This window comes from Ambystoma mexicanum, chromosome 6q (assembly GCF_040938575.1).
Source record: "Ambystoma mexicanum isolate Mex_15411 chromosome 6q, UKY_AmexF1_1, whole genome shotgun sequence".
Lineage (NCBI taxonomy): Eukaryota > Metazoa > Chordata > Amphibia > Caudata > Ambystomatidae > Ambystoma > Ambystoma mexicanum.
In genome coordinates, this window is record NC_090937.1 from 688,618,836 (window position 1) to 688,646,790 (window position 27,955).

The following is a 27,955-nucleotide window of genomic DNA, read 5'->3' on the forward strand; positions in this document are numbered from 1 at the left end:
TGTGTCTTCACATAATAAAGGCAAACCCAGGTTTTGCAGGCGTAGCATTACACTTCACCGCGGCATAAGGAATGTTGCGGCTCCATTCCTGAACCGATGGCGGTTTTCCTGGAGGAAAAGACTTGGTTCACCTTTGCGGACTACAACTCCCATGATCCCTAGACACTAGGTGTAGTCCTGTGTAGGCAGACACCTGAGCCTCGTTTTCGCCTGGTCACTCCTCCTTCCTGATATAGTGAATGGCAGCTTACTGAACGCTGCTTCTGTTTGTAGTTGTTACCGGTGCTATTTTGACCTCCGTGTCAACCTCCTTTTCAAAGTTACTTTTGTGTGCCAAACCCTGCTTTTCACGTACGGACTGCTTTTGGATTCGATTCTGTTCAATTTTGCTTTGTGTGTACCAAACCCTGCCTTTCACGTACGGACTGCTTTTGGATTCGATTCTGTCCCATTTTTGCTTTGTGTGTACCAGACCCTGCTCATTGTACGGACTGCCTTTGTATTTTGATTTTCAACTCATTGGTTCCCTGTGTTCCAAACCCTGCACCAGGACCCTGAACTGTTCTTGGATTACAAGCATCAACCCCTCGAGCTGATTACTTTCAACAATCCTTTGTCCTGTTTGGGGATTCCCCTTCATTACCTGGACTTCCTACCTTTCAGTGCACATTGGGATGCTCTGCTGAAGTGCACCATCCCGTCCCTAGTGCGCTCCTCGTGTCGCCCGGGCGAAAGCTACCCTACTAACATTCCCTTTTTTTAAATTTTATACTTTCGTTGTTTTCCTCTTGGATTTTCGTCATTCTTATGCTCCAACAGTGGTAAGAGAAAAACACCATCTTACTTATCTCCAGTTCTTTAAGGGGTTTATTATCTCATTCTGATCTCTGTTCCTAGGGGGTGGCTGTGGTCCAGTTCCTGTTTGATCAGTATAGGATAGTGGGGAGAGACTTAAAGGTAATTGTAGTCGATTATTAATAATTAGGAAAGTTCTCTACATCCTTGGTGACTCACCACTATTCCTTTCTTTGCAGCTGGGTCCGTGGCGGTGCAGTTCTCCCCGCTCTTTTATGTGATCAGTCTCTCTGTTAGTAATACAGTACTACAGAGAGTCATATCGCAGAAAAGGTCTTTCTTTCCCTCGCAGAGAGGAGGCTTGGTTGGAGGCCCCAACCAGGATCCTTCAAGCAAGTCCCTGAGAAACGCAGGCATCCTGTCTTTTGGCACTCTCCGTCCGGTGAGTAACACGCATATTTTATTTTCATTTCTTTTATTTTTTTATTTTATTGAGAATTTGTTAGGCACTTATACAACTGAATTTTGTTTCAAAGCGGCACAAGGCTAAATGGGAAGGGAACAGGGGGAAAAATAACAATAGCAAAAAAACTGAAATACAGTTATGGTCCTAATAGGCCTTGCAGCATTTGGATGTGCAAATGCAGTGAAGAGAAATGAGGAGAAGTGCAGAAGGAAGATAGGGAGGGGCACAGTAGTGGGCAAGTTCTGGTGGAGGGCCTCGGAGTGTAGTGCTAAGGGAAGCCAAGGAAGAGAACCTCTGGCGACTCCAAAGGGAGGGATGTAGAGCCACCAAGCAGGGGCCCATAAGGGCAGTTCAGTAGTGGGGAGGGCCTGGAATCCTGTGAGATTCATGAGGATCAGGCCACCAGTCACAGTGGCAGTGGGGTGATTAGCAGGGAAGCAGAAGAGTGAAAGAGGTAGAAAGCAGCCGATTTTTTAGCAGTTTCCAGAACTTTAGGCGGTCTGGTTCAAGTCTGGGAAGGGCAGGGAGGCTGCTCCAAAGGGAGGTACCAGCTGAGGAGAGAGACCTGCCCCGACTCTCTGCTTGGAGTAGTGTTTGACAGTCAAAGAGTTGGAGTTAGAGGATAATAGGGCTCTAGCAGGGGAGTATTTAGGGGGAAAAGTTGGAGATAGCGTGTTTCCAGGCCCCTGAAGGCCTTGTGTGATGATGCAGAGGGTCTTGAATTTGATCCTTGCAGCCACTGGGAGCCAGTGGAGAGATTTTAGGGCTGGAGAGATACGGTATGTGGGCTTGAGGCCAAGGACACATCTTGCAGCCCTATTCTGGATTAGCTGGAGGGGCATAGGGAGGAAAGAGGGAGATTGAGAAAGAGGCTGTAGCAGTAGTCCAGGCTTGAGAGGACCAGAGCTCTGGAGACATTGAAAAGAAAAAATGCCTCTGAGGAACTGGAGCTGGAAGTGGGACTTCTTAGTAAGGTCCATGATGTGAGGGATGAAGGAGAGGGTGGAATTCAAGATGACCCTGAGGTTTTCGGCCTCACAGGATAGTGGGGCTAGAGGGCCCAAAGACTGTGGCCAGGGAGTAGAAGGAAAAGAGGGTGCAGGTGTCCCAATCAGAAGGATCTCTGTCTCACTGGCATTAAGGCAGAGATTGTTAGCTGCACACCATGCTGGAATGGTGGACAGTCAGTGATCAGAGAGGAGTAAGAGGAGGTAGTAGAGGGGAGTTTGAAGGAAAACTGTGTGTCATTGGCATAACAATGGAAATGAGGAGAGAATTAGGAAATCAGGTGAGCAAGAGGGGTAAGATAGATATTAAAGAGCCATGGCGACAGCATAGAGTGAGCCCTGGAGAACCCCCAAGTAGAGAATGAAATGGTGGAGGAGAAAGGGCCCAATTTCAACTAGAAAGGGCAGCTAGTGAGAAAAGAACCAAGCCAATTCAGTGCCAGGTCCGTGATGTTGAGGGTATCAGAGTTGTTTTATGAGGATGGAATGGTTGACCATGTCAACGGCAGAAGAGAGATCAAGGAGAATGAGAACAGCAGGAGATTTGAAGTCGAGATTTGCCAGCATGATTTCACGGGTGTTGAGGAGAGCAGTTTCTGTGACTCTGGATGCCCGAAGTCCAGATTGAAGGTCAGGCAGGCAACCAACAAGATCAGTGTGGAGGGTCAGTTGGGGGAGGACCAGCTTCTCTAAGAGTTAACCCAGGAAGGGGTTAGTGGAAATAGGGTGATAGTTAGCCGGGCAGGAGGGCTAGCAGACAACCTTTTTAATCGAGGGTGCACAAGGGGGTGCTTGAGGGATAGAGGGAAAGAGCCAGTGGTGAAGGAGTGGTTACAGATGTCAGCACGAGCCAGGGTGAGGGAGCAGATGTTGTCCTAATGGTTCTGTAGTAGCAGGAGAGCACTTATTTGGAGTAGACCTTCGTAGATAGGAGGGTGGAGAGTGAGGGGGAGGAAGGTGATGAGCCAAGGGGGGCAGGTGCAGGAGTGGAGATGGGAGTGAAGGAGAGTGAGAACAGGATGTCTTGAGTTTTTTATGTGAAATCAGACACCAAAGCGGTGCAGAGAGCCTGGGAAGGGAGGAGAGAGGTGGAGACTGCATCTGGATTGGAGAGTTCCTTGCAGATTTTGAAAGGTTCGACTGTGTTGTTAGTGGCTCCAGAGATGCTTATCCTTCTCCTCTAGAAATGTCATCAGCCCTCTCCCCTAGAATGGCTGCGAGTAGGACTTTTACCTCACCTACTGCTGAAGTCATACCTGCTGTCGTTCTTTCTAACTCATAGATCAATTTTCCCGCACCTGCAGTCAAACTAGGTCATTTAGATTTCAAATTATCTTTATCCATCTGCAACCACAGTTTATATTGCGGGTGTCCTCCACCTTTCCCTAATAATTTTGGATTAACATACCATGCCGCTGCTTTTAACTCCTTTAAAGGGTAAAATCCCTGCTTTTCCTCAGTTATACTGTCATTTTTTGGAGGAGAAAGGGGAGCCAAGGGTGTTACGTCCTCCCCGTTATGCTGGTTAAGCCTCCACTCCTCTTCTGGCAGGTCTTCTTTCTCACTCTGATACATTTTCCAAATGGCTAGCCTTTTCTGTAACTTCTTCCCTGTGTATGCAGCATGTAAGCATGTTGTCATATGTTGCAATACTGTTCTTGTTAGCAAACCTTCTTGAGGCCAGGGAATGAACATTTGGTCAACTGTACCTTTTACTCATTCAGCATGGTTTTTCCTAATCCTGGGTGTGTATCTCGGTAATGTTTTGCACAAGTGTAGCAGGGGAGGGCTCCCCATAATGACAAGTGATTTTTAACTGTCATTACTTAACAGTTATTTTTTTGTTATGATTTTAATTAATTATACCACACCAATCAATTCCGGCCAGCACCATCAATCGCTGCCCATCATCCCAAAATATCATTCAAACAATTTCCAAGCCTACCCAATAATATTATTTTGCTCCATCATTTATGGTTCTATCAATTCATGATGTCCCGCTTAAATTATTGACAATCTAATAATCTTATTTTGTTCTATTTTTTCCCAACTGCTACTCTCCTATGATTGATTGGCACCAATTGCTTATTTTTAAAGTCTAATAATCAGCTGGATTATTATCATCATTTTGTATTTGTATTTTATTGTATTTCATGTAGCGCCTTTCTCCAAAGCGCTGCACATAGTTAAAACAGGGTGCAAAAAATCATGGATAGCGAACATCATACATCAGTTCATCGATTCTACAATTCTGGTAGCAAGCAATCAGGGGCAATGAAGGAGGTGAGATTTCAAAGAGAGACGAAAGAGAGAATAGACAGTGATAGAGCGGAGAGAGATAGGGAGAGCGTTCCAGTGTAAGGGTGCAAGAAGCTGGAAAGATCAGAAACGGAACTGAGTGCATGTAGGACGGGGAATGTTCAGTTTAAAGAGACAAGTAGATCAGAGAGAATGGGAAGGAGTGTAGAAGAATAAGAGTGCTGCAAGATAATCAGTTGCAAGCCCATAGAGAGATTTAAAGACTAGACAAAGGAAATGAAATTTAAGTTGGGAATGAAAAGGTAGCCATCCGAGGGAGGCAAGTGAAGAGGAAATAGTCTCAGTAGAAGAGAGAGCAAAGTAGACGAAGAGAAGAGATATAGATCGATTTTAAGGGAGCAAGGTGAGAACTTGGAAGACCAAAAAGAGTGATAGAGCAATAGAACAGATGAGAGAAGATTAAGGAAGAAATAAGAAGTTTAGTATCTTGGAAAGTAAGGAAAGGATGATCTTTTTGAATATTATAGAGATGAAAACAGCAGGAAAGAGACGTGAGAGAAATATGGTGAGAAAAGGAGAGATTAGAAACAAAGTAAAGACCAAGATTGCATACTGTTGGAGGAATAGAAAGGTTAGAGGGAGGAAAGGATATGAAAGGAGGTGAGAGATTGGGAGGAAGGGTGTTAGCAGGGAAAAATAGAACCTTAAGTTTCCTTGCATTTAGGGTGAGAAAGTGTGAGGCCATCCAGGATTTCTGGAGTGAAAAATGAAAAAGATAGAAAGAGTTGTGTGTCATCTGTGTAGAAGTGATGGGAAAGACAAAAAGAGAAGATTATGGTGGCAAGTTGAGAAGTGTACAGTGAGAAGAGAAAAGGACCCAGGACCGATCCTTGGGGAACTGAATGCTCGAGGGGAAGAGGTGAGGAGGTCTTTCTAGCCCAAGAAACCAAGAAAGTTATGTTAGACAGATAGGAGGAAAGCGAGGAAAGAGCAGAGTCTCTAACACCAAAAGAGGAGAGAGATTTCAAAAGCAAAGAATGATCCACAGTGTCGAAAGCAGCAGATGGATCGAGAGGAATAAGAAAAAGAGTGTTTGGAATAGCAAGCTGAGAGAAGAGAGTTAAGGACACAGATCAGAGCAGTCTCGGTCGAGTGAAGATAATGAAAACCAGACTGAAGGCAAGGAAGGAGAGATAGGTCAGTGACAAAGGATGAGATCTGTGTATACAGAAGAGGCTCTAAAGGTTTAGAGAGATAGGGTAAGAGAGATGGTGCAGAATTTGGAGACAATAAGAGGATTAGCAGTGGGGATTTTCAAGATAGGAATGATGGTTGTGTGTTTGAAGGCTGTAGAGAAGAAATAAGTGGAGAGACAAGTATTAAAGAAGGAGACAAGAAATGGTATGAGAAGAAGGTAAACCTTAGGAATAAGAGCCGTTGGAATTGGGTCAGTAGGAATGGCTGTGGGGTGAGCTCTAGCTTATAAGTGTAGAGTAGCATATCAGTATTAGAGACTGGAGCAAAGCTAGAGATGAGGGCAGAAGGAGTAGGACTAGGAGGTGATAAACATTGGGTACTTGGAGAGAGAGAGTTAACAATGTCCTGATGCAGGGAGTGAATTTTAGCGGAAAAAAAGTGAGCAGAATCAGATGCAGTAGAGTTAATAGAGTGGCCCGGAGAGGGGGAGGAAAGAAGCTGTGTTCAAATTTGAAAAAGACGCCCAGGGTGGGCAGAATGGGTGTGGAGAAGATCTGAGAAATGGGCATGTTTAGCAGAGATTGGACAGTTGTTGTAGGGGGTATGATAAGAGAAGTAGGCAGAGTGAATAGATGGGGATCTTGTCTTGCACCAGCATCTTTACAAGCGACGGAGAAGACGTTGCATAGTGCGTAGATGAGAGGACAGCCAGGGTTGAGAGGGTTTGCAAGTCGGTTGGAAAGCAGACAACGGATAGAATTGATTGAGATCGAGAGAAAGGGATGATGAGAGAGAAATTGCTGCCTCATCAGCACATGGAGAAGAAAAAGATGAAAGAGAAGGAAGAATAGTAGTGCAAGTATCATGAAAGAGCGAAGAATTGAAATTGCACAGGTCACGCCAATTTTCTTTTTTTTTTGGTGAGGGAGAGGCAGGAAAGATCAGAGGAATAGAAGAGAGAAGAGATACAGAGAGTAAAGAGTGGTCAGATAAGTAGACAGGTAATGTTAGTAGAGAGGAAGCAGCGAAGGTAGATATGTGAGTGGAAGTAGGAGGAGTAGGAAGAGGTGAGAGCAGGTGGGAATCAAGAATAGAAAGAAAAGGAGAGGTCGAATGTGCAGAGGAAAGATGAAGATTGAAATCACCTAGTAATACTAGGGGGGTTGGGCTAGGAAGGATATTAGACAGCAGATCATCAATATCATCACAAAAGGGGCCAAGTGGACCAGGGGGCGATAGACAATGAGAAAGGAAATGGAATGAGGAGTAGTGAAGATCTTATAGATAGATTCAAAAGGGGAGTAGATGGGTATGGCATCTGGTGGAGGAATAGAGGAGTAAGAAGAGTGATACTGTATGCCAGTGCCCCCTCCACGACCGCTGGCTCACAGGACATGAGCAAAAGAAGATAAGGAAGAAGTGAGGGAAGCAGCGATAGTCACATTATGAAGTAGTATCCAGGTTTCAGTGATGCATAGAAAATGAAAGCATAGTCTTAAAAAAGAGGTCCAGTACTGCAGTTGTTTTATTACATAGCGACCTGGCATTCCAGAGGCCCAGGTCAATGGCAGCAGAGGTATTGGTGATCAATGGATAGGTGAGGTTCGGATTAGGACAGGTATATGAAAACCTAGCATCTGATTGAAAGCTATCGGAAGACAATGTTAGGTATAGTTATGGTCATGTAAATGCAAGCCATTACCTTGATCTAATACCTGTTGCCGGGTGACGGTTTGCCTGGGGGCACTGGCCAAGGAACGGAGTTGCAGAGAACATGGCTACAGGCCTCACAGGCCTTGCTGGCACCATGAATGTTGATGGATGCACTCCAGTACAAACACTTCAAAGTCACTTGCAATCCAGGCTGAGAGAGATAAGGCATACACGGCCACTGCAGACAGCAGTAAGCAGCAACTTGGCCCAACTTTGCCGCAGCTTTGCCAAGGGAGCGGTTCTTGTAGCTGGCAAGTGGCATGATAGTGAGGCTGAGGGTGTGGCTTATGAGTTGCGTGGTGTCACTAGGCAACCGCATACACAATGCTGCTGATGTTCAAAGGCCTCAAGTGCCTCGCGGGCACCACAAATCTTGATTGTGGGTACTGCCATGCAACCCGAGCTGCCCCTGGACTTGCCTTCTGGAGTTACAGCTCCTTCTTCACAGTGCAGTATCCTCTGGACTCGCAGGGCTTGATCAGGGTGGTTTACTCCACCTCCAGGTCTCCCAGGGTCTCTGCAGCTCACCTGGTCTTCCTCCGGCTTCCTGCTCCTTTCAGCATCCCCAATTTTATGTTTCTTAGTTTAAACAAATCAAAAGTTTTTACACTGACATATTTATAACCCCAGCCAAATGTGCACTATAATTTTCTACGATCGTCTTCTCTTACTTTCTCTAGTAAAAGTAACTCCTCTCCAGTTCAACCCTTCTTGGAGTTTGACACGCATTCTTCATATCGGCCTTGCTTCAGGAATCCCTAAAAAATACCACCTCCCGGAGTATAACGCGTGTCCTTCTGTCCCCTTGGGATTAGGGATCGAGGTATCTTTCGCTCGCGCAACTCAAATCCTGTTACTATATATATTTACACTTACAATACAATCCCTCCTCTTTCATTTGCCATTTTCAATGCTCTACTTACATCCGGTGCTCAGTTTGAGTCCGTCTGTATTGACTCTTCCCCAATTGACCAGTTCGCCTTCAGTCCGTGGCTCGCCTGTGGGGACCGGACAGGAATTTCTTCAAAGGGGCACCTGCCGACCATCTTATTTTCACATGTGTGTTTTTTCTCTGCTGTCCACAGGAACCTCTGCAATCTTCTGGCTAATGGTGGAAGATGTCAAAAATACGAGAGTCTGGATCTGAACCCGGGAGACTGGATTAGAACCATCCGCACCGCTACCAAAGTGTGCAGTAGCACCTGGAGGTTTCAAAGTGCTGGATGGAATTACCAATAAATGATCTCAGACTCAAAAAGAATATGGCAAAATACTGCTTTATTCAGGGCTGGACTGCCCCACCGGGACACCGGGACATCCCCCGGTAGGCCTCTGGCCTGCAGGGCCTCTTTGGCGCCTGAATCCGCCTGGGTGGTTTGTGTGAATTGGCTGCCTGCAGTGCCGGCTGCCACCACTGACGCCACGCTGGCGCCTGGCGCTGCCTGTGCATTTTTTTCTTTCCAGGGTTGGGCTGGGAAGCTAGGCTGCGCGCCTGCGCATGAGGGCCTCGGCTGCCTCCTTAGCACGGGAACCGAAACCGCACCGGCACCGCACATGCCCTGCCTGCCCCTGCACACACATTGCGCAGCAGCACAGGTCAGGTGCAGGGCAGGCTGGCAGTGCAGGCCGGGCAAAGAAGTGTTTGGCGTGCACTGCCAGGGCAGCGTAGGCCGCAGTGAGGGGCCTTCTTCGCTTGGCGTGATCAAGGTAAGCGTAGTTGACAGAGCCCATGTCTCCTCTTCTGCCGCATGGGCCAAGTGTTTCATTCCCCTTGTAGCTCGCAAGGCTCTGACAACGATCAGGTCGTTCATCACGAGAGACATGTGAGCACCGCACCGGTTTCGCGCACCTCTCCATTTTACTAGACAGTTCACTATGTCAAGTGTCACGTGTTGTTGTATATCTTTACACCAGTGCAGCTTGGCTGCCGTATCCCCCCCCTGAATTGGCTACTGCTGAGTTCAGGAGAGGAGGTAATAAAGTCAATAAAGCGGCCCTCTTCGTCATCACACTGAGCTGCATTGCACACTGCCTCCTGCACAAGACGGTAAAAAACACAAAGAGCAGCACTTTTAAAATCACAGCAGCCATTGTTTTATTATTTTGTTTGATAATTCAAATAGGGCTGGAACAGTGCAAATGAACCTTGCAAATCAGTATGCAACAGTGCCAAGCAACAGTGAAAATCAGTACAAAATAGTGCATACTGTAAATGGAGGACTAGTCATTACCTGCGGGTTGGACTCACATTTGAATCCTTACTTTCCAAACCTTGAAGGGTGTATATGTATATGAAGCAGTTATTGAACTGTATATTGGCAGAAAACCTTAATTTCGCCAGACATGAATGTTACAATACGAGCCATAAAAGTCCCACAATTCATCACAAAAGAAAGTCAAATATCTGCGCTTACACTAGTTCCAATTACATCAACAAATTGTTCAATGACATCATCAAGGGCTCTGCACATAAAATGATGAACGCGGCCATAAGCACTGCCCTTGGAGAGTACGAGTTGCTGAATTTTTGGTTCTTTTCGCCGTTAAGATAGCTCAGCGGGTTGAGAGCTTGCTGCTGTGATCTATGTGCGATCTGAAGGTCGCAGGTTCAAATCCCTGCAAGGTCAACTCAGCCATTCATCTTTCTGAAGTACATAAATGAGTACCAACTTCGGTTTCTACGAAAGTGCCATTTAAATAACAAATCATTATCCTTTTTAGGATTTTCATTGTAACCTCGACGTCCCTAGAACTGGGGATGTTATGTTGCATTAACATAGGCCAATCCTTCTGCTTAGTAGAAAACCTCAGCATGACTAAGCAACAGTATATTGAGCTGGGTGTGTGATGTGGTCTCATGACAAAGCATATCCATATAACTCCAGGAAGCACGCATCACAACCTTCAGCTGGGCCCCTGTTCATGGCATGTCATGGCATGATAGCACAAGCAGCACATGGCCTGGGTCCTTGTAACGAGTGTCCCATTCACGTATGCAGCCTGTGTTAAATGGCACACATACTCCTTCACTCAGACATGAAGATACATGTCAGTGTATGCACATGGTACACATTGCATGCTCTGCAACAATGCACTGTTTGGGGAGCTCAGATGCATGCACAGGTTTCGTTGAGTGCATAGTCATGCTATGCTCTGTATAATATAGTGGTGCACAGTGCATGCTCTGCAGCAATGCACTGTTTGGGGAGCTCAGATGCATGTGCAGGTTTTGTTGAGCGCACATTCATGCTATGCGCTGTATAATGTAGTGGTGCACACTGCATGCTCTGCAGCAATGCAATGTTTGGGGAGCTCAGATGCATGCGCAGGTTGTGTTGAGCGCACATTCATGCTTTGCGCTGTATAATGCAGTGGTGCACACTGCATGCTCTGCAGCAATGCACTGTTTGGGGAGCTCAGATGCATGCGCAGGTTGTGTTGAGCGCACATTCATGCTATGCGCTGTATAATGTAGTGGTGCACACTGCATGCTCTGCAGCAATGCACTGTTTAGGGAGCACAGATGCATGTGCAGGTTTTGTTGAGCGCACATTCATGCTATGCGCTGTATAATGTAGTGGTGCACACTGCATGCTCTGCAGCAATGCAATGTTTGGGGAGCTCAGATGCATGCGCAGGTTGTGTTGAGCGCATATTCATGCTATGCGCTGTATAATGTAGTGGTGCACACTGCATGCTCTGCAGCAATGCACTGTTTGGGGAGCTCAGATGCATGCGCAGGTTGTGTTGAGCGCACATTCATGCTTTGCGCTGTATAATGCAGTGGTGCACACTGCATGCTCTGCAGCAATGCACTGTTTGGGGAGCTCAGATGCATGCGCAGGTTGTGTTGAGCGCACATTCATGCTATGCGCTGTATAATGTAGTGGTGCACACTGCATGCTCTGCAGCAATGCACTGTTTAGGGAGCACAGATGCATGTGCAGGTTTTGTTGAGCGCATATTCGTGCTATGCGCTGTATAAGTTAGTTCAATGCATGAGTATGGCTCACACAGTGGGGGTCCTCCAGTCTTGTCCAATGTGTACCACTCGAATATACACTGCTGTGTGCAAAGCCACGGCTGTGTAGTATGTGTACCACGCACATGTAACATAACACTCTCGGTTATAGAATGCAAAACTTGTTGTTAGACAGAATTGCATGCAGTACCCTCTGGGACCACCACACACATTTAGGACTACAGGTGTAAGCAAGGCCAACCTTTGGTATCAGTCTGTACCACACAGTTTGTTGGTAGTGAGCTGAGCAGCCAGGCTTATCTCAAGAGTGAATGTGAGCAGTACAAGTAGTTACACAGAGGACTTTCAATCACAGTGGTTCAAGTAGACACTTATACTCAAGGTTTCCTGGTAAAACACTTATTAATTTATTACACAATCATTTATAAAACATTTCACTAGAAGAACACAACTTAATATTATATACCAATACACTTCAATACAAAACTCTAGGTTTATGAGACAGTTTGAGCTCCCCTGAAAAAGGAGCCAAATGGCAGTTCAGTTACTTAGCAATGAGCAAAAAGGACAAAAGTAAGTTGAATAGATTACATATACTTTCTAGGCAGTGCAAATAGTTTCAGGTCACCAGAACAGTTCAATTCAAGTCAATAGGCCGTCAATGGGCTAGCGTTCTGGATAGGAAAGAGCAGTTCTGGTATTGAACGGTAAAGTCTTTGTAAAAGATCTCAGAAGTAGTTTAGGTGAAAAAGAATCATTTGTGGGGTCAAAGGCTGATTAGGCCTGCGAGTTGGGAAAGTTTCACGAACTTTCACCGCGAGAGTGGCGTTCTCTCAATTGGGTTGGCACAGTACCTTTGTATGAAGAAAACAAATGTTGCTGAAGTTGTGGTTCCTGGCAGTTCCTGCAGATCTCGCTGTTCCTGAGCCTCAGTCGTGGGGACAAGAGGGAGGACTTCGGGGGACTCCTGCACTGCACGGGATCGTTGAAGAAAGCAAACAAAATGGAGTCACTTCAGTTCGAGTAGCTGTAGATTCAAGAACACAAACTGGTGTCCCTCTCCCTGGTTAAACCTAACCAGCCTTGAGAATGGTATCCAGGTGTCTTACGAGTTGATTTGTCCAACCAACTCAAAGGAAGAAGCCGTCCTTGAAGGAGCTTCTCTGTCGAATGGAGTTTGGCAATTCGGACCTGCAACAGGGCTTCACCGGGAAAACCGACGGTCCAGTGGTTGCAGCAGCCGTCCTCTTCCAGCTTGTCTTCGGTTCTTTCAGTCAAGGGGTCGACTCTGCCTTCCAGTCGACGAGCTTCGCCTTTTAAACAGTTTTCTCCCTTTCATTCCAGCCTAGCTGTCACTCACCCAGCAGGGTGGCTGTCCTTGCTGGACAGTCAGCCAGCTAATCATGCCAGAGTGCATTTGGGTCTCCTAGGAGACTAAGCACAGGGAGTTTCGGGCACCTCCCTCACTTCCTGCCCACCCCAGAAACTCAGACGCCAAGGGCGGACTTCAGTCCTGAAGCCCGCCAAAGTCACACGAACAAAGGGACCAAACTTGGTTTGGCGCTCTGACACAAACACTAGAAGGACCTTTCCAAAAAGAAATGGCGAAAAAAGAAGACCGGGACCTGTTTAGACAAAGGGGCTTAAGGCGCCATCTTGAAAAACATGGCTCCTGTGATTTTTAGCTACCGGTGTTCGCGGTCGGGAAAAATCATGGTAGTTAGTTTTAAAACCACTGCCACCAGCCTTTTCAATAGGAAAGGGTAGCATTTGACTGCCACATGAGTGTTTAGACACAGGGAGTACTATGTAACCCCTCCAGCACTCCATTGTGAGATGGTGTGTGCTGGGTCTAGGAAGTTGGAAAAGACTAGTAAAGTCAATTTCACTTTACATTCTCCGGGAAACAGTAATTTATCCCAGAGAAGGTACTTAAACCTTTGGGAAGTCTAAAAGACATCCCTGTGTCACTACACTGAAGGTGCTGTGTAACACACATCAAAAGATGATGCCCATGGATTTATCTAAAACGCCATAATCAAAGAACACAAATGTAAAACACACATCAAAACACATGAAAGAGTGGGAAAAAAGGCTCACACACTTTCTAGGTAAAAAAATCAAGTCCTCAAAATCCAGCAAAGTTGCTGGAGGTCTCTAACATGAAGGGAATTAGCACATTACGAGAATTCTCCCTAACACTTAGACAAGTGTACAGACGTATTCAGTGAACTCAAGTGGTCAAACAGTGTACCAATGAGACATGGGAGGGGTGTACCACTCAGACATCTGGGCTGTGTTCACTGCATGCATAAAGCACACAGTAGACTTCCCAACCATCCTGGACACATATCAAAACTGCCCGCATGACACATAAGGCAACCATTGCCTACTTGCGAGTCGCGACTCAGGTGTGATGCTAGACCATTGCACAAATCGAGATTAAACTAGGAGACAGGCCTTCTCTTGCTACGCCCGGCACCTGGCCTACTGGAACACCATACTGAGGCCTTTCCAGGACGGGACTGAATACCCTGGTTATATGCCGACCCCCTAGTGTGGGATTCACAAGCTAGTACAACCGTAACTTCCCTGTCACCGCACTCTGTTGCTGCCTAGCTAGTTTCAAACTATATAAAACCAAAATACTAATGCAGAGTTCAAGCCGACCAGATATGAAGTCAGTATTCAATTCATATATTTTTTCCAAATTCATTTTTGAAATATTTGATGCTGTTTAGCCTGTCCGGGTCAAGATTACAGCAAGTCAAACGTGTCACAGTTAATTGACCTCTCAGAATTTTTCTTTTGCAAGTTGTTTCTTTTATTTTTTATATGGTTAACTTTCTTTTAATTTGTAGAAGGTGCAGCCATGACCCTCTGCCTTTTCTTCTAACCGATTGAGTGTGGAATGAGTGTGGATCAAATGCATTGTGGGTATGCAAATTAGCCCAAATGCAAACCTTTTCTGCAGGAAATTGTCTTTGTCTAAGAGGGCAGTGGTTCTTCATACATAACTTAATCAACCCAAGAAAGACATTTGCAAGATCATGAACTTATTTAAAACATTAATTTTTGTTAATCCATATATGATTTAAACATGGTTTAAACACACTAATTTGGGCTAATTGTATCGAACATCTTCTTGGGTGATACTCACAATTCCCTCATACTTCCCCTACAGCGCTTAGCAAAATCCTCAAAGTGATGTTAAGCGCTAAACGAGAAATCTGCATACATAGACCCATATTTGCAGTTTTCAAATATGTATTAAACATTTTACGTGCTATGCTCGCTCCTTCGGCGAAATATAGGGCCACTTTGAAAATAATTTCCAGGGCCACTTTTGGTTCCCAGTCCAACCCTGGCTTTATTATCAGCTCAATACAGCAGGGAAATCTGGCGGACAAACAGATCATAGCTCACAAACTCTCGAATACGTTTTGGTTACACAAAAGCTTTATACCTCAATGCATGTCAGCTATGTGGCAAACAGTAAAAACCTATTGGGTGGAGGGATTAGATAAGGGAACATGTATAACTATAGCTTATTTAGATGTTAAGAACATTATTGGCTGCCCCTTATCTGGTAGGCACACCTTCAACTACCTCTAACTATGTATAATACAGATAATAGCAGAATAACAGCAGCAGATTGGCTTCTGCAACAATGTATGGTCCATCATTACATAGGCCCTCATGATTGGTTGGCATTCTCCTCCAACCTTGGACATTGAGCTCATTAGCAGCATATAAGGTAAACGAAACCCAGGTCCAGGGGACAACGCCTGACAACCGTCCACTTGGCCAATCATCTCTCATCAGTTAGGCCCTAAGCCAAGGCTTCTTTGTAGTTGACCTTGCTGACTCTTCTCTTCCTCAGAACTTTAAAGGGAGTGAAGGTACATTGCTATCTTCGCCTGGAGCTTTATGAATAGGCCTTGTTTCCCGGTTTTGCACCATGTGTGAGGGGAGCATGATTCTGTCCATCCTAACCTTCTAGTCATATTTGATTAAATTATATTGGAGGCTATTACTCCTCTTGGCCTCTGGAGATTTGGTTGCTCCATCCAGTATAAGTTTTCTGCATCTTTGATTGTTCAATACGTGGCACTTGCAAATGTTCACTCCTTTGCTTTATCTAAGAGAACTATTTCCTGTGTATGTGGCTTATCCTCTTTGACTCCTTTTGTGCCTTGCAAATGCTTCTTGCTGCAGCATCTTTGATCCCAAGACAAACAAATATTATTTGTTCTTGCACAGAGCTGTATTCTATTGCCTGTCAGCGTTCAGCCTTGGTCTCTCTCCTTCAGGCTTCTCGCTTATTATTTATACAGAATCAATGTCAATTTCTTCATTATGGCTGCTTTACTCACTATTTTCTACTGCAGCAAGCTTCTACATGTCTCATCTACATTGCGTTTCTGCGTATATACATCTACTGTATCTCTGCTCACTTACCTTCTTAATGTATATGATTTCTTTGTAAATGCACATATGTTCAATTTGTTACTTCACTCACATCTTCCTTCTTTAAGTATTTGTATATCGTTTCAGTACGTCTTTATGCTTTCTCTTCATGATGTCACTTTACACTTGTCAGACTTCACTTATAGCTCTTCTTTGTTCAGTAGTGTCTGCAGTATGACTGAGGTGAGGGGTGGGCACTATAGATGACATGTACATCTTCCTCTACATACATGCCTCTGAAAGATGCAAGCCACGAATTAACAAAGAGTCGATATATCATTTTCGGTGGCAAGGTTTCTAGGGCATAAATTCACAGGTTGATTCATAAAACTAGACTTGAATTTGTAAACAAAAATATGTATGGGCAAGAGGAAGGGTCTGTGAAACAGACTTGTGTGATCACGGAGTAACACAGACGTGTTTAATGATGAACATTGTGTTTAGTCGTAATTTAAAATGTATTTTATTTTATTTATATTTTGTTAGCATGCGGAACAGAAAAGAATGTACATGGGTTTCATCAACAGTGGTCTGAGGTTTTCTCCGTGCTTGTAACAACCAGGATGAGATGAGAAGTGTTCATAGTAAAATGGGAAACTATAGGTAATTAATTATACTGCTGATGGTACTCATTAGCATTTTGCAGTTGATCAGTGACACAGGGGCTGACGGCCAGAGGTCATTTTTTGGGGCCACGTTCAAGGTTATAAAGGAGGTGACCCATCTTGGCTCTTTTCCAGTTTGTCCACTCTACCAGGTTTGCTCCCAATCTTCCACGCCTGTGGGATTCAGAGCGCTCTACGAAACCCTGCTCACATCAAATCAGTTCCATAAGAAGAGGTTCCAGCAGAGGGGTGTTTGGTCATGGACGTATGAGGTTTGGCCAGCACATAAGAAAAAAATGACCTAATCAGTAATGCGGTGTGAGCTGTTTAATACAATGACAACGAAAATGGCTAGCTGGAAACTCCTAATGCAGCTATGGAGTAATGGATGAAGGTGACAACCCCGGGAATTTTCGAACAAAAGCAACATGAGTCGCCTTCATCATGTTCCCAGAACGAGCTTTTACTTGACGTGATTCGGGTCACATTGGGCTGAATGTTACTATGTGAAGTTTAGCTGGATAAAGCTCAGTAAAGACTAGTCTGCTCACTTCCCCTATACACCATGAATAGAACGAAGCCTTTATGGTTTTGCAGTTTACATGTGATGAAATGCGATGACTCCTAGTTCAGAGTTACTGCTGTCTGCAGGGTTGCATTTTGATATTTCTGATGTGCACGGTCTCGGTGGTGGCAGTGCATGTGTTAATGGCACCGACTGTCATGTTGCTGCTTCGTAAATCCCATCTGACAGATGAGATGAGCTTTCCAGTGCGCTGTCATTGTTAGTTTCCTTTATTTAGTTCTCGGTGTAAACACGCAAATACATGTATGTTCCTTTACATTTATTTATTTTACCAGATGAACATTTTTCACTCACTATTTCACAGGGCAATTTTTGCTTCATTGTCAACATTATGGAAAAGTTCAGCACCATTAGCCACAGGTTTATCGCGAATGGAAGGAAAGTTAGTCATCAGAGGCACATTTTTAGTGTTGGCTATTCGGTGGTGTTGGAGCGCCACGAAATAGCCCAAACTATTGCATGGGAGTACAGCTAGGAGGGAGATACCATGTGAGGATGGGCAAACCGCTTGTGGATGTTGTTTTGTTTGGTTATTTACCCACCCATTGAGTGCCCACGACCATGCTAATCCTATGGCCATTCCCACCCACCATCCGCCCCTCCTCACGCAACACACATCCTCCTGGGATGTCATTGAAAAGTTCTATCAAATTGGTATATCAAACTTTGCAGAGTCAGTGTTATTTCTAAGCGGCCTGTTGATAATGAATGGCTTGATTGCAGCTGTACAAGCGATACTGTTGCAATCAAAAGGCCGTAACCAAGAGTGCATTCAGCCAATTCCTTTATATCTGTTCCTTGCACTGAAGCCCTCTTTATAAAAAAAAAAAACATTGACAATGGCAACAGTTTTGGCTTGTTAATAGGTATTACTCATTTGCCAGGCTTTGCTCTCATATACCCAGGTAATCAAATGCTGCAGCTGTTGCCATTTTATGGTCAGGAAGTACCATTAGGGCAGTGACTGGAAAATCCCTGTCCACTGCTTGTTTAACTGTGTTTTTGGCTTACTGCACAAAAACCCAGACTCATTTAAAAGTGGAAACGGTCGCTTTAATGTGACAGGCCCAAGCTTACAATTAATGCTCACCTGGCTCCATGGCCTTACAGACTAACAAAATATTTAAACCACCAATTAACTAATTACACATTTTCATTTCCCCAACAATTAAATAATTAAATAAATCAATTTCCTCCCTAAATGTCCCTTGGACCCTACCATCTCCTTACCCCTTTCCCAGGCGTCCCGCTTTCTCCGTGGGGCCATGCCCCTCCAGGCTCAATACCTGTTCCCCCGGGGTGGCCCGCTTGTGCAAACAGCACCACCCCCTCCTTTCCCGTGCCATTCCCCCATTGTGCTTCCCTCCCCACATCAAAAGGGGTCATGCCCCCGGAACCCAGACCCACTTCAATCCCCTTTGTACTCCCCTCTATACCAATCTCCCCCTTCCTATGACCTGCAGCCAGACTGACCTGCCACATCAGCAACATAAATTTTTACATCACAACTTCTCAACTGCCCCGACCTGTCACACAAAACTACCAGCTAGCCGCCCCTTAACCTACCAAAAAACTCCCTCACCAACCGCCCAGGGACGTAGAAAACCCAACCAACCAACCTCCCATGGTCGCCAAGTCCAACCGTCGCCCGCCTCCCGAACCTTGCCTGCCCCCTTAAATACCCCCAGAGGGGCGCTCTGCCCCCACGGCCACTCGCTGGCCGTGTGCAGCGCCAAAAGTTTCCCCGGGGGGGAAACGCTTCGCGTTCCCCCCGGCACCCCCTTCTAGATTAAAATTCATGCTTTTGATAAAAGAGTTCAACTGGAAAGCCCCATGTCATAAGGACAGCTTTGCCTGTCACAAATGCGTGCGACAAACACTTCAATTTGAAAGCGCCTCCTTAGCAGTTGGGGGGTGACCATGCTACAGCAGAAGACTGCAATTTGGTGTCAAGGACTGTAGAAACTGCCTCTTTGGTAGGACTGCATTGGAAGAAAAGGTGTGTGTGTGGGGGGTGTGAACTGGAAAAGCAAGTGACTGCTCAGAACATTGAGCTATGGAATAAAGGTTTCTGGATAGGCCAGACCATAGATTATTTAGGAAATTGGTTTCATGTGTGTGGTGTGCTTCGTTGTTTGATTGAAATAACCCTCAATAAATATGTAAGTCCAAGCTCTGTTGTGTCCAACAAACCAGATTTGCATCCACAAGACATGGGGAGGAATTGTACAGAAACAAGATGGAGCACAGCTCCAGCAAAGATATTCTTTCCTGAGCACCGTTTGGTGGAGTCCCATGACCCAAACAACTGGGACTAGCCGGTCCAGCAGTCTCCAAGATTTGTGCTGAAGCTGGGGCGTTTTCTGTCTCTAGAAGTAGTCCAAATTAACAAGGGGGGGTCCTGGGAGTCCCTCTGCTGGACATTAGTCCTGGTTACAAGAGCCTTAGCCAGATCATTTAGCACACTATCTTTTACACAGGAGACATTGCCAAAGCATATCAGCCTTTGTTCTGCCCTGGGGCAGTCCAGTGCTGAAATGCTAGGCAACTCTGCTCTGAACAAGAGTACCAACAGCAACCCCAGACACTTGTTTTGGTCTAGTTGGATCTCATCAGTAGGGTGGAGCTGTGCCTCCCTAAGAATAGTGAGCAAAGGGTACACGTCTGGATTCCCCTAGTAACTTGGGGTGAGACCCAAAGGTACTTATATTATGCAAATTAACAAAGGGGGTCCTGGGAGTCCCTCTGCCATACATTAGTCCCAGTTACGAGAGCCTTACCCAGATTATTTAGCTCACTATCTTTCACAGAGAAATATCCAAAGCATATCAGTCTTTGTCCTGCCCTGGGGCAGTCCAGCACCAAAATGCTAGGCAATTCTGCTCTGAACAAGAGTACCAACAGCAACCCCAGACAGGTATTTCGGTCTGGTTGGACCTCATCAGTAGGGTGGAACTGTGCCTCTATAGGAATAGTGAAAATCCCATCACCTGGTAATCTTGTGCAGACCAGATCCGCGTCAGCACATGCGGCGTGATCCCCGGCGGTCGTAGAGCTGCCAACGTAATGTGGCCAGGTTCCTCAAGCTGTTGCCGGGTCTGTACATGGAGCAGCAGCCGTTTAGAAGCGCAGTTCAAACGAGGCTACTAAATTAATATGCACTTTAACTGGATACGTTCAGCATTGATTGTGTTTTTATCATGTGTATGGTAATTGAATATGTGCTTATTAAAGATTGATTGAATATCTTCTCATGTTCCTTGACCTGGTCTATCTCCACATTTAGCTCATTCACAGTGTGCAGTCTATCCCATTGATCCATTCTATGGCTTCATTCACATGAATCCTCTTTCCCCTTGGTTGGCGTGTTTTGCTTTGGTTTTCCCCGGGGTTCATGTTGTTCGGGACGCCTATTCTGGATTACAAGAATAGTGAGCAAGGGGTAGTGCTTCAGGAGACTTGCATACATGAGACCGAGTGATTCATTTGCCAGCACTGTCCAGAAACAACCCAAGCCTCACACACATTCATTGACAGGCTGCCCTAACGAGCATATATCTTGTGGTGTAAAGAAAGTTTTCTGTTAGGATGAGTGTTGTGACAAATGAAAAGAGCAGAGAGCCAGGTTTGCATTACTTGCTCCGAAGGGTTTCATGCTTGAATCACTATCAAAGACATATTTCAAATATATAATCCTGTGATTATTCTTATGTTCCCAAAATGCTCTTTGCTTTCATGCAAATTGCTAGGATTGTGCTTGTTTAAGAAATCTGTCTCAGCTGGACAACGGCTGGGGTGCTTCCAGCTACCATCACGGTTATCACCTAACCCGCACCTTACTTTCAACTGAAGGGATGGAGGGGGTCTACAGAGTATTTTTTTTCCATTTCTAGAAGCGCTCAAGACATTGAATCAGAGCCCTCCAAGTAAAGCTTTTTAGGAGAAAAGATCTAGGGCGTTGACAACATTTCCTACATTCCTACACGTGGGTTTAATCAACAATGAAATGGTTTAATGGCAGATCTTAGTATGAATCAAGAAGTATAGATTTGAAACTTAATAGTTTGTCGCTAAACCAGGGTTGCTCGAGTGCACCTAAGATTTGCATTTAATTGTGTAAACACTTATCGGCTTTGAAGTGCATTTTGTTCAGGTTTAATATGCCTTGTTCTGCCTCCTCACTTAAGAAACCACGCTTCAGTGTTTTTGAGTTTGCAGGTAGCATGAAACTGGATTACTGTTGGCAATCATGAATATTTATATTGCTAACATGAAAACAACAATTGATAAGTAACATAAATCTTGCATGGAAATGTTAGAAGGGGAAAAGGGAGCATGTATTAAGGTATAAAAATCGTGTAGCCATCTGCCAACCCCTACACCCATCAGGCGATTCACGGAACACCAACAATCGCACAAATGACACGCTTGACGTATAGTCAAGGAACTGGGTATCGAGGAAACTTACTCCAGAGGTCTATCTCAAACTCAAACAAGCATGTGGTGCCTTCATGGACTAGTGCTTGATCCAGGAACAACTGCCCCTTGTAGTGAACTGGGGTAAACATAACTTGGCTGTATGACGTTAGTGGGCATTCTTGCAGATTTTCTCATCTAGTCTGAGGAAGCCCTGTTTATGAAAAACAAAAGCAACCCTGTGGATGGCAGTAGCAAGGCAAAGTTTACATGAATTGAGCGATAAGTCGATATAGCCTTTGGTCGTATGCTGGCTTCCATTAAGGAATAAAGCCTGCACAGAGCAACACCTCAGACCAGAATTGTAGCCAATGTTTTCTAGCTGCCCTTTTATCCTCCTCGCCACCTTCTGCCAAGTGCACTGCTATCCTCTCAGTTATGAATGTACACATTGAGTTGTAAGACTTTTTAAATTAAAGTTGATTACTCAGGCTCCATCTGTGAAACCCAATCACTTTGTGGCACCTTGGAAGGCTTCTTATCCTTTAGCACCTTTAGGGCGCTGATGTTCATCTTCTTATGCTGTGATGTCATGTTTCATCCAACCTTCCTTAATCTACAGAAGAGGATCCCATTTTGACTTATTTTCCTTCTTCATTACTCAGTCCTCCCGCATCCACCCTTCTATCCATCATGAGCACAGACAGGTGATTTATTGTGAAGGACACTCTTTTGGGAGAATGTGTTTTCTCATTTGCCGAAAGTCACATTGGGGATGGAGATCCAGTTTCCAGACTCAACCAATACGTTCACGTTAGCTTCAATTTTATTAGCGGAACTGTACAATGTGGGACGAAATAAACCGGGATGGATTAACATGCAACTAAATTGCTGGGATTGCCAAATTCTTCAAAGCAGCAAAGGTTCAGGGAAACCAAAAGATCGTGATGGCTTCTCCTTGATCATGGCTCATCTCAGGTTCCCATTCAGCTGAACATTTTTCCAAATCCTCTACTGGTCTCTCAAGCTTCTGCCGTGCTCCAACCTCCCCTCTATTCATAATATTAGATTTAAAGTGTCCTCGCACCCTTTCTCTCTGTTACCTCTCAATGCTCTACTCTTCTGATTTGTGGTACCCATCATTATCCAAGATCCCTGCAGACTCCTTGGGCTTGCCCGACAACTGGGCCTTTGCAAATCCCATAGGAGGTTCCAAAGTCCTGGGTGTTGTCCAGCAGAGGATGGTAATACGAGAGAGTGACCCACACCTTTGCTCCTGTCTGTAACGCATTATCCAGAGGCCTAGACCAATCGCTCTAGTTCTCTGGCCCACCTGATCCATCTTCTGCTTTCTGGTCGTCTCCCTTACTCGTTCCACTTCCCTTACCAACTCCTCACAAAGGTCATTGGCTTCATTACAACCGTAGTGGCCACGGGAGGAACAGTACCGGTAAGGCACCGGCACCGTTCATACCGGGCCGCCACAGTATGAGTCTGCTCGCCGGGGCCGCTCTGGATGCCTGGTCAGACCGGGCGTGCAGAGAGGCACCAGCGAGCAGTCCAGGATGGTAGCAGCGGTACCGTTATGAACTGTACTGCTGCTACCATCCTCCCCATTCCCATTGAGCCCTATGGGGGCTCAAATGGGAATGGGGACGTACCGGCTCCGGGTCCGGCAGAAGGGAATTACCGGCCCCGCAAGGTCGGAATGGCCTGGTAAGTCCCCTTTTGCAGGATCCGGACCCGAGCTCTTCTTCCAAACACCCACACTGCCAGATTTAGCGAGTGGTAATTTATAGCCCTTTGCTCTCTCTAGATGGGCTGGACTGTTTGTGAGGGGTCTGCACTTGTATCCTGGAATTAGTATAAAGCTCAGATTGGCTGCTTCTTATTGGCCCACCTAGGTCTGCTCTGGGGTTAAGCCTTTATTTGGCCAGTCTACCATTTTAAATTTCCCTTTCCTGTCACTGCATATCACTGTATAAGGAGCAGGGTACTCCGCTGCCTGCTGAGCATGTGAGACCGGTGCTGACAAATGATAAAGGGTTGTCCTGCAACGTAGGACATGTTATTGATATGTTGCAACATTTTTGTCTTTAGGTCAATGAATGTTACCCCTGAAGTGAATAATTACTTACATGAGGATTGGTCTTTCATGCCATGTAAATAGTTTAATTAATGAACTTGAGTATTTTCATAATACATCTTTCTCAACTAATTTATGGATTCTTTTTTGTGCGTACATGTTTATTCATGTTGATGTGAATTTTGTATTGTTGTTGATATTTTATGTGTTTTTTATCCTGAGGAAGACTTGTCCTAAAATCAAGGGGCGTACATTCGAAACTAGATGACGCATCTCAATTTATTTTCCTTCTATTTGTTGTTGTGTGACATTAGTCTGGATACATTTTTTTGTCAAGATTGTTGTGTATTTATACATCGTGACTTTTTTTTATCATTGTCAATTCATATTTTATATATTTGTGTATAGGACTTATTAATTATGATTCAATGAATTCAAAATAATAGAAATATTGTTTTTGCTCCTGTGTTTTGATGCACTGGGCCGCATTACAAGTCTGCCGGTCCGGAAATAAGGGTGCACCCTTTACGGACAACACTAAGGCCACTTTCTACCCTGTTTGTCCCTATTTGCGGCCTATAATGCTAACCTAGCTCCTTGTCTACCATGAATGATGCTGTACCTTTACTGCTGCCTGACCCATTGCCACAACCCCTTAAACACGGTTCTTGGTCCCAAAGTGTGGCAGCTCAACCAACCATACTTATTTGCATCTTCCTGTTCCTTGCCATATTTTTTCTATCTCTTCTCCCCTCAGTGTCCTTAAGATGTCCGGGTTATGGACACCCTAAAGTCTCTTCTTGTTATGTCGTCATGTGAGTCACGTGACCACTGTAGCAGGTCAGAGGGGGTGGGGCAAGGTAGAATGACCCGCAGCTGTAGCAGTGAAAGTGGCAGTTTGGAAGGAGGCCTCATAGTCCCAAGACAGCAACAGGAGCAGCTCTAATCCAATGGCAGGGTCCAGGTGAGCTGAACAGGTGGTTCCTCAGTCACATCCAGAAGTTAGCCGTGGGTGAGTCTCTTCCTGTTATGTGGTCACATGAGTCACATGACCGCTCTAGCACATCGGGGCGGGGGGGAGGAAGGTAGAACGGCCCTTGGCTGTGGCAGTGAAATGGCTGGCCTGGAGGGAAGACGCCTAGTCCCAACACGGCAACAGGAATATCTGTAATCCGACGGGAGGGCAAGGTGTGCCGGATGGATATATTGTCCCTCAGTCACATGCCGAAGTCAGTCTAAATAGGATTGAGAAGGAAATACTTTCCCAGCAGCAGCAGCAGTTTCACAAAAATCAAGAGAATAGCACGCACCTGCCCCAAGTCCCTTTAGCCAGGAAGCAGGGACCATATGGAAAAGAGGACTGGACATGGCTCTGCCTGCCTGTCATCATTGGATCTAAACTAGGAGCCCCACCACTGGCACTGCTCCCATCTTCACCCAGGTAGCTTTGGGCAGAGGCAGCCCAGGCCTTCAGTCATCATGGGCCCACCTTTGTCTCACATTGCCTACAACCCGGTGGCTGCTAACAGGGGTGACACTGGGCTGTTACCTCCACCGCTGCTTCTGGCCTGGCCTGATCCTGGCAGACAGGGCCCTGGACTTAGTGCAGCTTCCCCTTGGAGCCTCTTTCTCCTGTCGCCAGCCAAAGGTGCTAACTTCCCACAACCAAATGCCTGCTGCCACCCAGGCAGATTCCTGCCTCCCTGGGACTATGCCTCCTGTTTAATCCAGATTTTGGGGATATCAAATCTTTATAAACCCCTCCCTCAGATAATACTGGACAGTAGTGCTTTGTAAACAACACTAAACACCCTTGCTGAGGTTGATAATTTAATTCCGTCTTTATGGCCCATAATGCCTGGTATGGCCCTCAGGATGGGACCATTAAGTATAATTAGATCCGTTGGAATGTACAAAGAATGTTCTCATAGAACAATCTGTGGGCTGTACGAACCAGTAGAGCCCACAGACCTATTTAGAACCTATTCAAAGGTGGCCACCCAGAATGTCGTTCCCCCCGCATCCATATTTTATGTTACAGAAAGTGTCTGCAGTGCCTCCAATAACATAACATGCAAAGTCAGCTTCTGTGGAGCTGTCAATTTAGTTCATGTTATACCAATGTAACTTACAGCCAATTCTTCCGTAGGATGAGAATCCTTTCCAGTAATTGCAGCTGTGCCAATGGATCCTGTTGATCACACAGAAACACTCAATTTACCTATCTCTTTAATACATGCATTGCCAAATAAAGGGGACTTCTTCCTACTAGTCATATTTATCCTCTCCCCTGTGTTTGACAGTCATGTACAATACCCTCGTCAACAGACTCCCACAAGGATGTGTTTTTGGTGAATCGGTACTAGGCTTGTTGAGGCCATGAATCACCAACAACTAACAGGTCACCCAGATGGGTATCAACTGATCTAATCCATGTGTCTTTATCTGCTGCATACTCCAAGGAGTCATGGTGTCACTTATCTTCTTTTTCCTCATGGACCCCTTAGAGGAACACTTCAGCAACATAAAAAAACAAATACACCAAAATGCAGACAACACCCCACTGTACCTAAAGGTTCTCTCAATCATTGATATCTATTGCCTCAAGCACTGCCATTCCCTCCTTCAAGCGTGGATGTCAATTACCTACATCAGAGTAAATCCTCTTAAACCTAAACAGATGCATCCCCCTTGACAAAACCTAAAAGCAAGTTCAACTTCTGCGTGTCTGGTGGAAGAACTGCAAGTAGACTTATTCTCTCACAAATTCACACACCTCCTGCAACGTCTCTCAACATCCACAGCAACCTCTGTCATATTCTCATGAAAACCCATTCTATATGGTACCAGATCTCACCTTTTTGCGAAGTCAAAACACCCCTCCCCCCGCCCGACAACTTTAGAAGCACTGTACAAGCATTAGTTTTCTTCCTCATAGATGGTCACACTGCCCTCTTTAGCAGCAACCCCACGGCCACTCTGGTAGCCGTCCACCATGCAGTTGCATAGCTCATCAATGCGACAAAGAAAAGTAACTGCGCGAGCCAGGTGCGGCCTGGGATAAACTGGCTCTCACTTCAAAAACATGTTACCTTCAAAATAGCCACCCTCAGCAACAAGGCACCTGCTCCCAGCACCTCTTCCTGTCTGGCTGAGAAACTCAGCCTGCCTAGAGGCTTGCGCATCGCTCAAAGTCAACGCCTTCCCAGGATCGAAACCAAGAACTGAAAGAAAGACAGATTACAGGAATATGGCCCTCTCACGCTATTAACCCATCTGGCCAATGAGCATCAAGGACGCTCCTTCCATCCTACGCCTCAGGACAGAACTAACGACTATACTCTCCAGACAAGCCCTCACCGACCAGTGAACATCCCGCCACTCACACCAACGTATGTTACTCTTTTCTCCTTTTGTGTCTAAGTGACCATTGCTTGTGAGTTGGGTCTGCTTGAGGACTGAAAACTGCAACAACAAAGGGTGATAACATTATGAAATGGCAACGACAGATTAAAAAGCAAAATAGGAGCAGAGTTAAACAGAATAGATTTGAAAATATGGTTTAATGCCCAAGTTTAAACATGCAAATGAAAGATCACACAAACAGTGACAAAGGAAAAACACATACAATAAAAACGTTATGGGAAACGATTTCCATACTCGGAATTGTTTATCGTTGCATTAGAGTTTCATATTAAGTGTAGGACCTAAACAATGTCAGATGCCAGTTTTTTTGCATAGCGTTTCCTTTACATGGTACACTAGCTCCTCGGGCAGAAGCACCAGTGTTATTACTTTGGGTAAATTGAATAATATCAATACACAAAGTGAATGAGTTTTCAATACACTAACATTCGCACACTCTCTGGGCCTTAAACTAAACTCATGGAAGGAGCCATTGGCCTTTTGTAGCCTAAGTCCCAAATTATTATTAGGTCATTCTTATAGGGCGCAACACGCCCAAAGGCCCCAATGTGCACAAGTAAGGAAACCTGAGACCAGGCCAAGAGGGTAACATCAAGAAGCCCCGAGTAATAGATTCAGGATGAGAGATCCAGGGTATAGCAAGATGGATATGGGGTAGTCTAGTCATTTCAATTAAATAGCAGTGTTTTAATCTTTTTTGAAGCCTGATATATTTGGATTATTTCTCAAGTGCAGAGGAATAGAGTTTCAAATACACGGGGCGCAGACATTAAAACGATTGACTCCAAAACTCTTCAATTTGTGTCTTGGGAGGCACAAGGTATCAAGAGCATTAGAGCGGAGAGATCGTACAACAGGGACTTTCATTAACCTTTTCAGAAGATAGGTGGGGGCCTCATTTACCAAACATTTATAAGTCAATGTCAGAATTTTGTAATGAATATGAT

At 45.2% G+C, this 27,955-nt stretch overlaps 1 protein-coding gene across 4 annotated transcripts in view; it reads left to right on the plus strand.

The window, feature by feature from the left end:
• Positions 1-27,955, plus strand: part of INPP4B (inositol polyphosphate-4-phosphatase type II B) — a 3,177,224-nt gene that overhangs the window by 1,083,088 nt on the left and 2,066,181 nt on the right. The window contains exon 1 of one of the 4 annotated variants that reach the window (XM_069631179.1): positions 8,951-9,144. The exons of the other annotated variants lie outside the window; for them this stretch is intronic. Coding sequence (XP_069487280.1) covers positions 8,992-9,144 — 153 coding nt within the window. The 5' untranslated portion in view covers positions 8,951-8,991. Of the gene's footprint in view, positions 1-8,950; positions 9,145-27,955 lie in introns of those variants that run through there. 4 annotated transcript variants of the gene reach the window in all.